Source organism: Propithecus coquereli, unplaced genomic scaffold, assembly GCF_000956105.1.
Source record: "Propithecus coquereli isolate 6110/MARCELLA unplaced genomic scaffold, Pcoq_1.0 Scaffold76, whole genome shotgun sequence".
Taxonomy (NCBI): Eukaryota; Metazoa; Chordata; class Mammalia; order Primates; family Indriidae; genus Propithecus; species Propithecus coquereli.
The window spans coordinates 5,448,845-5,460,564 of record NW_012153729.1 but is presented as its reverse complement, the minus strand read 5'-3'; the positions used below and the strand labels follow the sequence as shown (position 1 = coordinate 5,460,564).

The 11,720-nt window shown below is 49.3% G+C and overlaps 1 protein-coding gene across 1 annotated transcript in view; it reads left to right on the top strand.

Moving 5' to 3' along the window:
* Window positions 1–3,657: 3,657 nt before the first annotated feature.
* Window positions 3,658–11,720, top strand: part of SLC39A11 (solute carrier family 39, member 11) — a 339,114-nt gene continuing 331,051 nt past the window's right edge. Inside the window, exons 1-3 of the mRNA XM_012662402.1 lie at window positions 3,658–3,760; window positions 7,059–7,177; window positions 9,596–9,634. Of these exons, the coding sequence (XP_012517856.1) occupies window positions 7,070–7,177; window positions 9,596–9,634 (147 nt within the window). The 5' untranslated portion in view covers window positions 3,658–3,760; window positions 7,059–7,069. The remainder of the gene's footprint in view (window positions 3,761–7,058; window positions 7,178–9,595; window positions 9,635–11,720) is intronic.

Sequence of the window (11,720 nt, the reverse complement as noted above, 5' to 3'; positions counted from 1 at the left end):
GTAATTGTGTCCTGATGACATCACAAGAGTCTTAATTATCAAGACCCAAAAGCTTAGAGGGAATTGGGCACATGGGATGTTTTATTGTAGGTATATTTTTGCAATGATTGTGGACAGTGGTTCTCTTCTGGGGTTTTATGGTGAATCAGTTGCTAGCTAGTGCCATGAGGCCAGACGCTCATGGTATAATAAAACATTTATTTTATGGGATTACACCAGGGTTTCGCAGCTTCACACATTTTGTTTCTCACCCTCTGACATTTTTGGCCAGATAGTTCTTTGTTGTGGGGGCTGCCCTGGGTACTGCAGGATGTTTAGCAGCATCCATGGCCTCTACCCGCTAGATGCCAGGAGCACCCTCCCACTTGCTGAATGCTCCCTGTGGGGCAAAATCGCCCTTGTTTGAGAACCACTGGATGATATTATCAAGTGGAATATGATAATATCCACATATGATGGAAGTAACTAGGACAATCTGATCAGTATACAAGTATTATTTTTCTCATAACTCCCAGGAAGGTCTTTAATATGTAAAGTGTAGCCAACAGATAACACTTTTGTATCTGATTGACTTATTGATTCAATAAATATTAAACATCAACTGTGTACCATGCACTGGGGATACAGCAATGTAAAAGCCAGGGGCCAGGCTGTTTTCTCTTCATGACACAGTGCATGGCACTGCTGTCATGGAACTTGCATTTGTGGGGACCAAAAAAATTAGAATGCCTGACATTAAGAAGTGCCATGAAGAAAATAAAGAATGGCATGAAAGGTCTACATGAGATTGGATATTTAAGGAAGGCCTCTTTGAAGAGGTGACATTTGAACTGACGTCCAAATGACAAGAAGTATTCAGATGAGTGAAAATCTGGGAGACAGGTGCTTCAGGCAGAGGGCGCAGCAAGTGCAAAGGCCCTGAGGCAGGAGTAAGGGTGGTGTTCCAGGAGAGTGCAGACCAGTATGGGTGCAGCAGAGTGAGGAAAGGCTGGGGAGTGATTCCACGTGGCCCCGAGGCTGAGGGAGAGGCCTTGGGCTTTACTCCTAGGGCAGAGAGGAGCCCTTGGAGGGTTTGCAGTAGTAGATTGACATGATTGGGTTTTTGTCTTTAGAATGTCACTGTGGCTGCTATGCAGAGCAGGGACTCTTGGGAAAGGGGAATCAGGAAACTCCATCAGGCATTCAGGCAGGATGACGAAGCAGGGTTGATTGGGAACAGGTGGCAGCAGTGGAGGTCGGTGGGTTGGGGGGAAGTGGATCAATTCTGGATAGATGGGTGGGGATAATTTAAAAAATTCCCTAAACAAACAGCAACAAGAAACCCCTTACATTTCTATAGCACGTCTATAAACTGCCTATTACTTTCACTGGTACGATGCCATCAGCAAATCTGAGAGCCAGTTCCTGCTGGGTTCATTATCCACATTCAGGCTCAGAGGCGTGTCTCAGTCCTGATGCTGTGTCCGTGGTCAGACTTCAGTAAAAGGGACGACATCGCAGGCAAGGAAGGTGGGCGAGGCAAAGCCGCTTCTGTTTAGTTGACCTCCCTATGTCGGGGTCCAGCAGAGTGCCTGACACAGAATAGATGCTGAAGGAATATGTTGGGTCAATGAAATGAACGAATACATGAAGGACGGACAGGGTTGATGGGGAATGATCATTCAGGGTGCCAGGACGGGTGCCGGGCAGGGTGCTGGGGGCATCACTCCAGGTCACAGTAACCTGGAGAGAGCACTGTGTTATTCCCAGAATCAGGATGGGGAAACAGGCTGAGAGGGGTTGGGGAATTGGTCCAAGGAAACTCACATGCCAACCTGGGATTTCTCCTGTGTGGTCAGATTCTGAAGCCGGCACTCAATTGCTACATTACCTCTGAAGAGAAACAAGACGTCAGAGAGAAAGAGAGAAGAGGGAGAGAGGGAAGAGAAGGGAAGGAGAGGAGAGGGGAGGGGAGGGGAGGGGAGGGGTGCAGAGATCTGGGACTCATGGGGTTGGATCACTTTGTACCAGTCTCCACCCTTTCCATGAAGCTGCTGGCCACTGTCTTCTTGCCCACACCACCCCAATCTTCCAGGGCCATCCAGATCAAGCAACAGTGATTCCTCTAGAAAGGGCCACCCACTATTCTGCTGCCCTATGGGTCCTTCGCTGATGGCATAAGGAGAGAGGACACTGGAAGACAAACCTGAGAAAGTGTTGTTGGAGCCATGTCTCGGGAAACCTTGAATTCCAGGCTGAGGAGTTTGAACTTTATGACAAAGACACTAGGGAGCCATTGAAGGTTTTTGAGCAGGATAGTAACATCCTTCGCTTCAGGCAGGTTGATCTTGGCAGTGGTGCACAGAACAGGCTAGACAGGCTGGAGCGGAAGGAGGTGATTGCCGTGATCTAGGTGAGGGGTTTGGGAGGCTGAATCCTCATGGCAGCAGTGAGAAGGGAGAGAAAGGATTGGGCAGGAGAGGCACTTTGTTGATTGTTTTAAAAATTTCTGTTCACTTCTCATTATGAAAAGTTTAAACATGTGCAAAAGCAGAAAAATTTATGAACCCCTGTGTGCCTATTCCCCGGTTCCAACAATGGTGAATTCATGGCCAATTTCATTTAATCTCTACTCCATGCACTTACCCTTTCCATAGTATTTTGAAGCAAATCCAAGATATACCATTTCATCACATCGCAGCGTGCAGGGAGAGCTGTGACATTTTGGAGGTCAAATTGACACGCCTTGCCACTTGAGTGTTGCTTCTCTTATGTGCCTGTCACGGGCTGTTATGTGGAAGGCCTCCTCCTTTTCCCAGCACGGTGCATGGTATATGGTGTGACCATCCGTGTGGAGGCTGACTGCTGTGGGACGAAAGAGGCCTGTTCTTATTGGACCATGGGTCTGTGGCTACTGTGACCCCGGGCAGTTTTTCTGCTCAGGTTACCTCTTGTCTGGTAAAATACAAGATACCCAGCTAAATTTGAATTTCACATCAACAATGAATATGTTTTTAGCATGAGTATGTTCCCAAAGATTGTCTGGGATATACTTATACTAATAAATGATTTGTTGTTTAACTGAAATTCAAATTTAACCAGGCATCCTGTTTTTGTTTTGGTTTGGTTTTGGCCAAATCCAGCCATCCTACTCTCTGGTCCTTTCACAGAAGCCCTGGGGAGCACAGACCTTGGGCTGTGCTCCTCAAAGAGTGGCCCCAGGACCTCCTGCATCAGCAACTCCTAGTTCAAAACAGAAAATCTAGCCCCACCCAGAATTCCAGAACCAGAACCTCTGGGGGTCCCAGCGCTCCGTGTCTGACATCCCTCCCTGTGATTCTGATGGGAGCTGTGGCTCAAGGGCCATTGACCTAGACAATGACGCTGATGGTGGTGTCACCGCCCCCAGCCCAAAACATCCTGCTCTGCTGTTCACCCATGTCATTGCACCCGGCTGCTAAAGGTGTAGAAACGTAAGCAACATCAGGGACACTACAAAGCGCCCTTTCCTTGGGTGTCTGCGGCTTCCCCGGGACTGCGGAGGCGTGTGCTTGCAGACCGTTCTGCCCGCCCCGACCTGCTCCTGCGCCTGCAGGAGGCTGTGAACCAGGGAATTTATTCTGGGGGCGGGATTTGCCAGTTGCGACCGCGCGGGCGGGGCCGGGAGGCCGGAGGGACACGTGTGCGGGAGGGAAGCAGGAAGTGACTGCGGGAGCGGAGCCGGCGCGCGAGCGGCCGCGGGGCTGATGGAAGTGCAGTGGGGGCTGGAGAGGGCACCCTAGTGAGTCGGCTTTTCTCTCCTTCAGCGCCTTTGGTTGGGCCCGAGGCCCGGGGTCGGGGACCACCAGGACATCTTGGAAGGGGGTGCCCCTGGAGAGAGGAGGGGGTTGGAGGAGAAGTTGGAGGCTTTGGCAGGTGGCAGGGGGCGAGGAAGGTGCCAGAGCCCCTCTCTGCCCCTCTCCAGGGTGGGCAGGAGGACAATGACATGCGTTCCTTTTGCAGTCCTGCCAAGATCTCTTCATTGATCGCTTCGTGGGGGGCGTATGGGGGACCCAGGTCTCCTGGGAGCAGAGGTGGCTGCAATTCTAGCGGTCAGAGGCCCCGCCCACTCGCTGTGGGTGTTCGAAGCACCTCTTGAACTTGGTGGGAGTCTGGGTAACCTGCTGCAGGTCTGGGTGGCCCGAGATCATGCATTTCTAACCAATTCCCAGGTCTGCTGGTCTGGGACTACACTTGAGTACCGAGGGATCAGACAACTTTTCCACTGTCCTATCTGCCCAGACCTAAATCCTTCTGCCAGATTCCCCTCGTGGAGTCAGGGCGTGTGTGTGCAGTTCCTCCAAGGTCCAGGCAGCCCTAGTGCTGTTTCTGCTTCTGCAACTTCACTGACACCATGAAGCTGACTCTTGGAAGCAGTGCAACAGGTTTAAAAGGGGGAGAAAAAATAAAACAATTCTCTTATCAGTCAGCCGGGAACCCCATGTGCTGCCGTAGTGGAATATGTACAGGTGAAGGGGTGTGGGCATCTTTAAAGTTGGAGTGAGCAGAGAATGATCCTCTTTCCTGCTAACTAATCAGGGTTGATTGTATTAACGCCCAGCTCAGGAGGAAGTCTGAGTCCCCCTGTGTAGCTACTTTGGAGATGCCTGTTCCTAAGGTGTTTCTGGTCCACCAGTTAGAGAAAACTTTCTGTCCTCTTGGAATCCTTTGTCAGCCTTGCCAGTCCCCCGGAGGGCAGGAGAACTCACTTTCTAAGCTCTTGGTCTTGTAGAAGTTGTGCTAGTTTTAGGCCAGTGCTTTCCACACTTTAATGTGCATAAGAATACCCCGTGGAATTCCATAAAATGCAGATTCTGATTCAGCAGGTCTGGGGTGGGGTGGGAGATTCTGCATTTCTAACTAGCTCCCTGGGGTGGGGGGGACAGGGCTGCTGGTTCTCCGACCAGCCTTTGAGCAGCGAGGATTTAAGGTAGCAAATGGAAGAAACTTCCCCAAGGGGTGCTGGGTTTGCACGGCCCACGATCAATGATCAGTGCTGCTCCTGTTGGGATGGAAAGGATGGTGGCCTGGGTTTTCTCTCTGGGTCCCTTTTTGTTTTTTTCTCAGGGTCCTTAGGTATAAGTAGGGACAGACAGGCTTAGAAGAGTTTTATGTCCCACTAACAACCAGGAACACCCACGAGCTCCTTTCTGTTCACCATCCCACAAAACCCACTTTAATTTTGGCCCGTTGGCAAATGTAAATTGTTTGCTTTCTTCTGTAGCTGTCAAAACGCATATTCAAATACAGGGAAAAAAAGATGTTTTTGTTATGACCTGTTTTGGATGTTAAGTACTAAGAGGATGATAGCTATGTGTCTTTCTTTGTAAATGCTGTTTGAAATTTTATCCACAAGCAGCTAGACATAGATGACTGGTGCAACAATCCAGATGGCTTGGTTAAAAAAACAAACAAAAACCACTCTTTTTCGGTGACTTAACAAGATAACGTATGTAAAGGGTGGATTTTAAAAAATGACTTTTTTTTTCTTTAATTGGTGCAGTCACCATCCTGAGCTCTGTTTAGACTGTGGGGACCACAGTGGGAACCCAAAGATGCTATTTATCTCAGAGGATCCTAGCACAGGTGCTGAGCCTGGGCTCACCTGGGTTTGTCTGGGCCCATAGCCTTTCCTAGGTTTGACCTTGGCTGTGTTGCTGAGCCCCTTGGCATATGGGCCCTGTGCACCCCTGCCACGGGTTCCTTCCAGGAACAATAGAGGCAGCGTGTTCAGCTCTTGATCCGCAGGCCCAGGGCTGCTGGGGCTTCTCAGAGTGCCGGCCCGGCAGGGCTGAGCCCAGTGGGGTCGTGTCCAGCCCTGTGGGTGCTGGAAGGCCGGTGGGGAGCTGAATGAGGCCTTTGAGATGAGGCCCTGGTGTTTGTGTACCCGAACACAGGGCTTTTCAACAAATGGGTTTCCCTGCCTTGTAACTTTCCACAGGGAGAGGTCTGACTCTGTCATTTCAGATCTAGGGTTTGAAACGTGTTAAGATCTGGAGCAGGCTCTTTGGGCCGAAGCAGGGGGAATGGTTCTTCCCTTTCTTTTCTTAGCGGGCAGGGCTGTAACTTCGGCTTCAGCAGCGGGCTGCTGAGCTGGCCAGGGGACATTCCATTCATAGGTCTGTGTCCTTGTCCTTGCTGACTGGCCCGTCCAGGTAAGATGGCCCTTTTCAACCTGGTGAATATTTTTCAGGGGCCACAAAGTCCTATTTCACAGGGGTGCCAAATGTGACAAAGCATTGAGCAGCTAAGGATATAAAAGATGGAGGAGGCAAAGCCACGCAGAGAAAGATGTGCGCATGGCAGGGCTGGGGGGACCAGGAAAGCCTTTGTCCTGAAGCTGGCATCAGGTGGGCTGCAGGCGATGCTCTGGGTTCTCCTGGCTGGAGATGTGGAAGGAGGGTATTCCAGGAGGGAACTGTATGAACAGGACCATCCGGGGCTTGTCAAAGGTGCCATAAATAACCGGGTTGAGCTGGAGCATGGGGCTCTGGTATGCAGGGCTTGCAGAGTCGGCAGGGGCAGGATGGAAGGTCAGTTGGTGGCGTTTACCCTTCAGCAGGCAGGGGGGCTATTGCAGGTGTGACGGGGAGTTAGCTGGAAGAGCTTTAAGAGCTTCTGAGCTTGTCACTTGTATTGGGAGGCGGCTGAGAATAGATGATGGGCCAGAGGTGGATGAAGCAGCAGATTGTGTGGGGAAGGCTGCATCAGACCCTCCTGGGCCCCCTTCCTCCAGGCTCAATAATCCACACTCTTTGTGGTCTGCTCTTTGAAACCACTTCTCAATGTTGTAACTTCTTTTGTGGGCTCCCCTTGCACCTCTAGAGGTCCCCTTTCAGAGTTTCCTTTCAGAGTTAGACGATTTCTGATAGCTGGGGGGCTGGGATGGAGACACCTGACCTGCATGTGGGTGGCTGAGGAATGCAGGGACGGCATGGCAGAAGGGTGCACGCCACCAACCCACAGGGAAGCCAGCTCCGGCGCGGGGTGTTAGGGCACGTTGGAACATGCCGCTGACCCTCTCGCTCCTCTGCACACAGTCGTATCCAGCATGCTCCAAGGCCACAGCTCTGTGTCCCAGGCCTTGCTGGGAACCTTCTTCACCTGGGGGATGACGGCAGCTGGGGCGGCTCTCGTGTTCGTATTCTCTAGTGGACAGGTGAGTTGCCCGCTTTGGTTCTGGAAGTTTGTGGGGACTCTCGTGGAAAGCTCTGAAACCATCCCACTCCGTAGAGCAGGTTTGCAGACCCTTGGATTCCCTTGGCCACACCTCCAGGTGCGGGGTGGTGGGGTTTGTTCGCTCTCTTCTTATTTTCTTCCCCTCTCCCTGCCGGGCCTGGAGAACAGGTGTCTGCTGTCCGCAGACGCAGACGCTCTCATGCATCTTCTCCTCCCGCCCCCCGCCCCCCGACTCTTGACAGCCTGACTCAGGGGGATGGGAAGTGAGAAGTCCAGCTGTGGAGTTTCCTTTAGCCCAGCTGTGGAGTGTCCTTTAGCCCACTGCCTGATTTCTGCTTTGCGGCTAATGTCTTTCAGGCCTGGGGCAGGTGGTATATCCATGACTGCAGAAGAACATTAGGTTTCAGATGTGACTGTCTCCCCTGTGGCCTCGAGTTAGCTGGGAGGACTGGAGAGACCCTGGGGGGAGGAAGGGTTCCTGTTCCCTTACTCCTTTATTCCTCTCCTGGATGTTTCATCCCCCTTGGGATGAGGACAGACAGACCCGCCTCCCCGGCCCCCTGCAGATGCCCGCGCCCCCCCATCCTCCACGTGTCCTGCTCACACCCCCAGCACCCTCACTCACTCTCCTGCCCCCCCGCGCCCATGTACCCCTAGACCTCCCACATCTCTCCCTGCACTATACTCCAAACCACATCCCTACACCCCTGCTGTACACTCCACACTCCTACACCTGCACACACCCCCTCCCCACACCCCTGCACAGCCCACACCCACCTCTTGTGCCTGAAATACGGTTCTTCCCTCCAACCCAGACCCCCCTCAGACATGGCCAGGAGCTGTCCATGGCTGTCTTGGTGAAAGCATGGTCTCTGCATTGTTCAGCTCAGCAGCCGTAGGAATTGCAGGAGGTCTGGAAATGAAAACATGTCTAGGAAGTTGGCGAGTGGGGTGCTCTTGTGTTAGAGACCAGTACGGCAAGTCTTGATCTCAGCGATAGCATCCCCACCTGCGTGCTGCCCCGCCCCTCCCCACCCCGGGGGGAAGCTGGAGCCATGGATCAGAGACCTGGAACTCAGAACAATCTGGAATGACAGGTTACCTGGAATCTAGCTATACAACCTAGAGAAGTCAGATACATGGAGACAGGGGCTGGGGGAGGGAGGACTGAGTTGTGACTGTGCAGTGGGTTTCAGCTTTGCGAGGGGAAAGAGTTCTGTGGACTGCGGCCTCTTTCGCTGCACACAGCCTCCTCGGGCCCATCCGTGTTGCAGCCTGTGCCGGGATTTCTTTCCCGTTTAAGACTGAAGCCTATGCCATTGTATGTATATGCCACCTTTTTGTATCCATTCATCTATGGATGGGCACCAAAAAATCTTTGCATTGACATGTAAGATGTATGTATTTAGGAAAGTGTGCATTTTTTAAGTGGATAGCTTGATTATTTTTCACAAATGCCCACGAACCTAGTGCCCAGATCAAGAAACAGGACGGTTCCAGCCCCCCATATCTCCTCCAGGATCCCCCAGTCACTACCCCCATGCCCACCCTCCACTGGTAATCCCCTCCCAGTCTCTGACTGCAGGAGAGTTTGCCCTGCTTTCGTGCTTTATTTAGACGGAGTAATCATATAGCGTGTACTGTTCTGCGTCTGGCTGATTTCACCCTATTAATTTTCCAGTATGTTTAATGCCCCTGCCTGTTCGTGAGATAGATATATGTACTCTGTGTGTGCTCACGTGTGTGTGTGGTCTCATTGCCATGCAGTATTCTATTCTATTCATGATATATTCATGAATATATCTTAGTTGATTTATCCATTCTAATCCTGGGGAGAATTTGGGTGCTTTCTAGCTTTCAACACTCACACATTGTGCTGCTGTGCATTTTTGCACATGTTTGGTGACTCCGAGTGTGCGTTTCTGTTACGGAGTCACGCAGACGTGGCACGCCCAGCATTCACAGCTCGTTGGTGCTGCCGGATCGTTTCCCAAAGTGGCGGTGCCAGCTTGCACCCCACGCGTGTGACGGTTTTGATTATTCCACCTGCTCCTCACCTACACTTGGTAATTTCCATCTCGTAGACCAGCTCCTGGCTAAAGGTTTATTGTTGTGATAATAATTCACAGGGAGAGCTGAGTGTGAGATAGCACATGGGCTAATGTAAGCCACGCACCACTCGAAAGAACACTGCTGATTGGCTGTAGGGTGGATGTAAAGTTTTAAAATCTTTTCCCCCCTGGTTCTGGGCCCATTGTATACATTCAGGAGTTCACAAGCTCAGGAGTGGGCCAGTGTACATCTGTGTGGCTCTCTTGTGCCTTATGGTTTCTTCTTATCCCAAGAAACGTCATCTTATTGTTCCTTGGAAACTGAAACATCTTGTTTTCATTTTCAGAGGCGGATCTTAGATGGAAGTCTTGGCTTTGCTGCAGGGGTAAGTAGCGTGTAGAAGGAGAAATGTAAATGGAGACACGTTTATTCTGACATTGCTCTGCCAGGGGCAATCTCCAGTCTGTCCCCTTGTGACCTAGAGACATCTCCGTGTTCCCCGGGTGCTAACGGCTCTCTCTAATCACCTACCCTACTGATTTCCCTGCTTATCAAATGCCTCTGTTTCTCCTTAGACAGGGAAGGAGGCTTGATGGGCAGCTGCTTCAGGACTTGTAAAATAAGATAATACTTAGTAAGTGTCTAGCATGGGCCTACCCTAATACGTGGTTGGCACTAACTAAATACTCTCTTTCTCCTCCCATTCCCTGTTAAAAGACCTTTTATCATAGACATTCTTAAGCATGTGAAAAAAGTGGAGTGAGATGCATTTCTGAGATGCATCCCAGGTACCCGTCACTCAACTTCAGTCGTCGACATTTTGCTAATCTCGTTTTATCTGTCTGCCCCCAGCCTTCTTGGGAGGTTAGAATATTTTGTAAAAGCAAATCCCAGCCATCATGTAATTTCACCTGTAAATTCAATGCATATCTCTAACTGAGTGACTTTTTTAAAAAAACATAATCACCATGCCATTATCATACCTACCAAAATTAACAATAATTCCTTATTATAATCTAACACCCAATCCATATTCGGATTCCCTCCATCTTTTCAAAGATATCTTCTAAGATTGTTTTGTTAGAATTAGGATCCAAACAAGATTTTTATATTCAATTTGTTTGTTATATCTCTTTAACAAGTCCATTTTTTTTTTCACACTAGTAATTTGTTGGAGAAACTGGGCCATTTGTCTCTAGACTGTTCTATATTCTGAACTTGGCTGATTGCTTCCTCGTGTTGTTGTATAACTTGTTCCTCAGTCTGCTGTATCTCCTGTAAGCTGGGAGTTAGACCTAGAGTCTCGATTAATTCAGATTCCATTTTTTTTAGGCATGAATACATCGTAGTGCTGTGTATTACAGTTGCATCGGCCCATCTCAAAGGCATATAATATGTAGTTTTCCCTTTTAGTTGATCAGAGTTTCATTCCTTTCCCTTGTTTTTGTAGTCCTGTGATCTAGAAAAACAGCCTCCGAGAGGCCATCCAAGTCAGTAGCTGTCACTGAGGCCCATGTTCATCAAAGCACACAAAGGAAAGAGACTTTCCTTTACACAGGTGCACAGAGAGTGCTAACAAAATCAGTTTCCAGGTGCTCAGCTTCTGTATCCTTTCCCCTAAAACTGCTCTGCCCGAGAATGCCCTGGAAGCCAGTTCTCCTCTCCTTGCACAGTTTCCCTCTCCCATTTGACTCAAGAAAGACACACTCTTGCCTTACGACCTTGTCTCCGGGTAGCAGAATCTGCAGGCATACACCGAGGCACTCTTGGAACGTTGGTGCTGATGTGGACAAAGGGAAGGGTTCTCATCGCTCATCCCTGGGCAGAAATCCTTTAGCCATTCAGACGTTGTCCTGTTCTTTGAAGGTGGGTCTGATCGAATTGCCAGCAGAGAGGGCCTTAGAAGTAATTTTCTGTGATGGACCACTCTGGGATTTGGGGCCTGTAACTTGGAAAGAGTACAAAGAACAGAATGACAGTATTATAACCCATCTTCCCCCCTGCCGTCTTCTCATTTACACGGACACATTTTCTCTTTGCTTATGTTAAAAAAAGAAACCAAAGAAAAATAGAAATGAAACTGATGTTTAACTCTGTCTTATTCTAGCAATGACTGCTTAATAATTTTCCACAGATATATGAATGAATTGAAACAACAAGAATAAAGCCCCATACACTAACATCTGCATTTCTAAGAATGTTTTACTTTTTAATGTTTAATAATCATAAAACAGTGTATTATATTTTGTTGTTACGAATTTCTTTCCTATCACTAATAGTTATCATTGCTCCATCGAGGAAATTGTTACTTAAGCACTTAGAGCCCTAGGCTCACAGAAAATTTTTAAAGCTTACGCTGGAATGCATATAGATATTTATATGGCAGGGGAGTATGATAAAGAAATCAATAATAGATTTTCTAGCATAAAATATAAGTTGCTTCAGGATGAAATTCTGTGGGGAAATGGAAT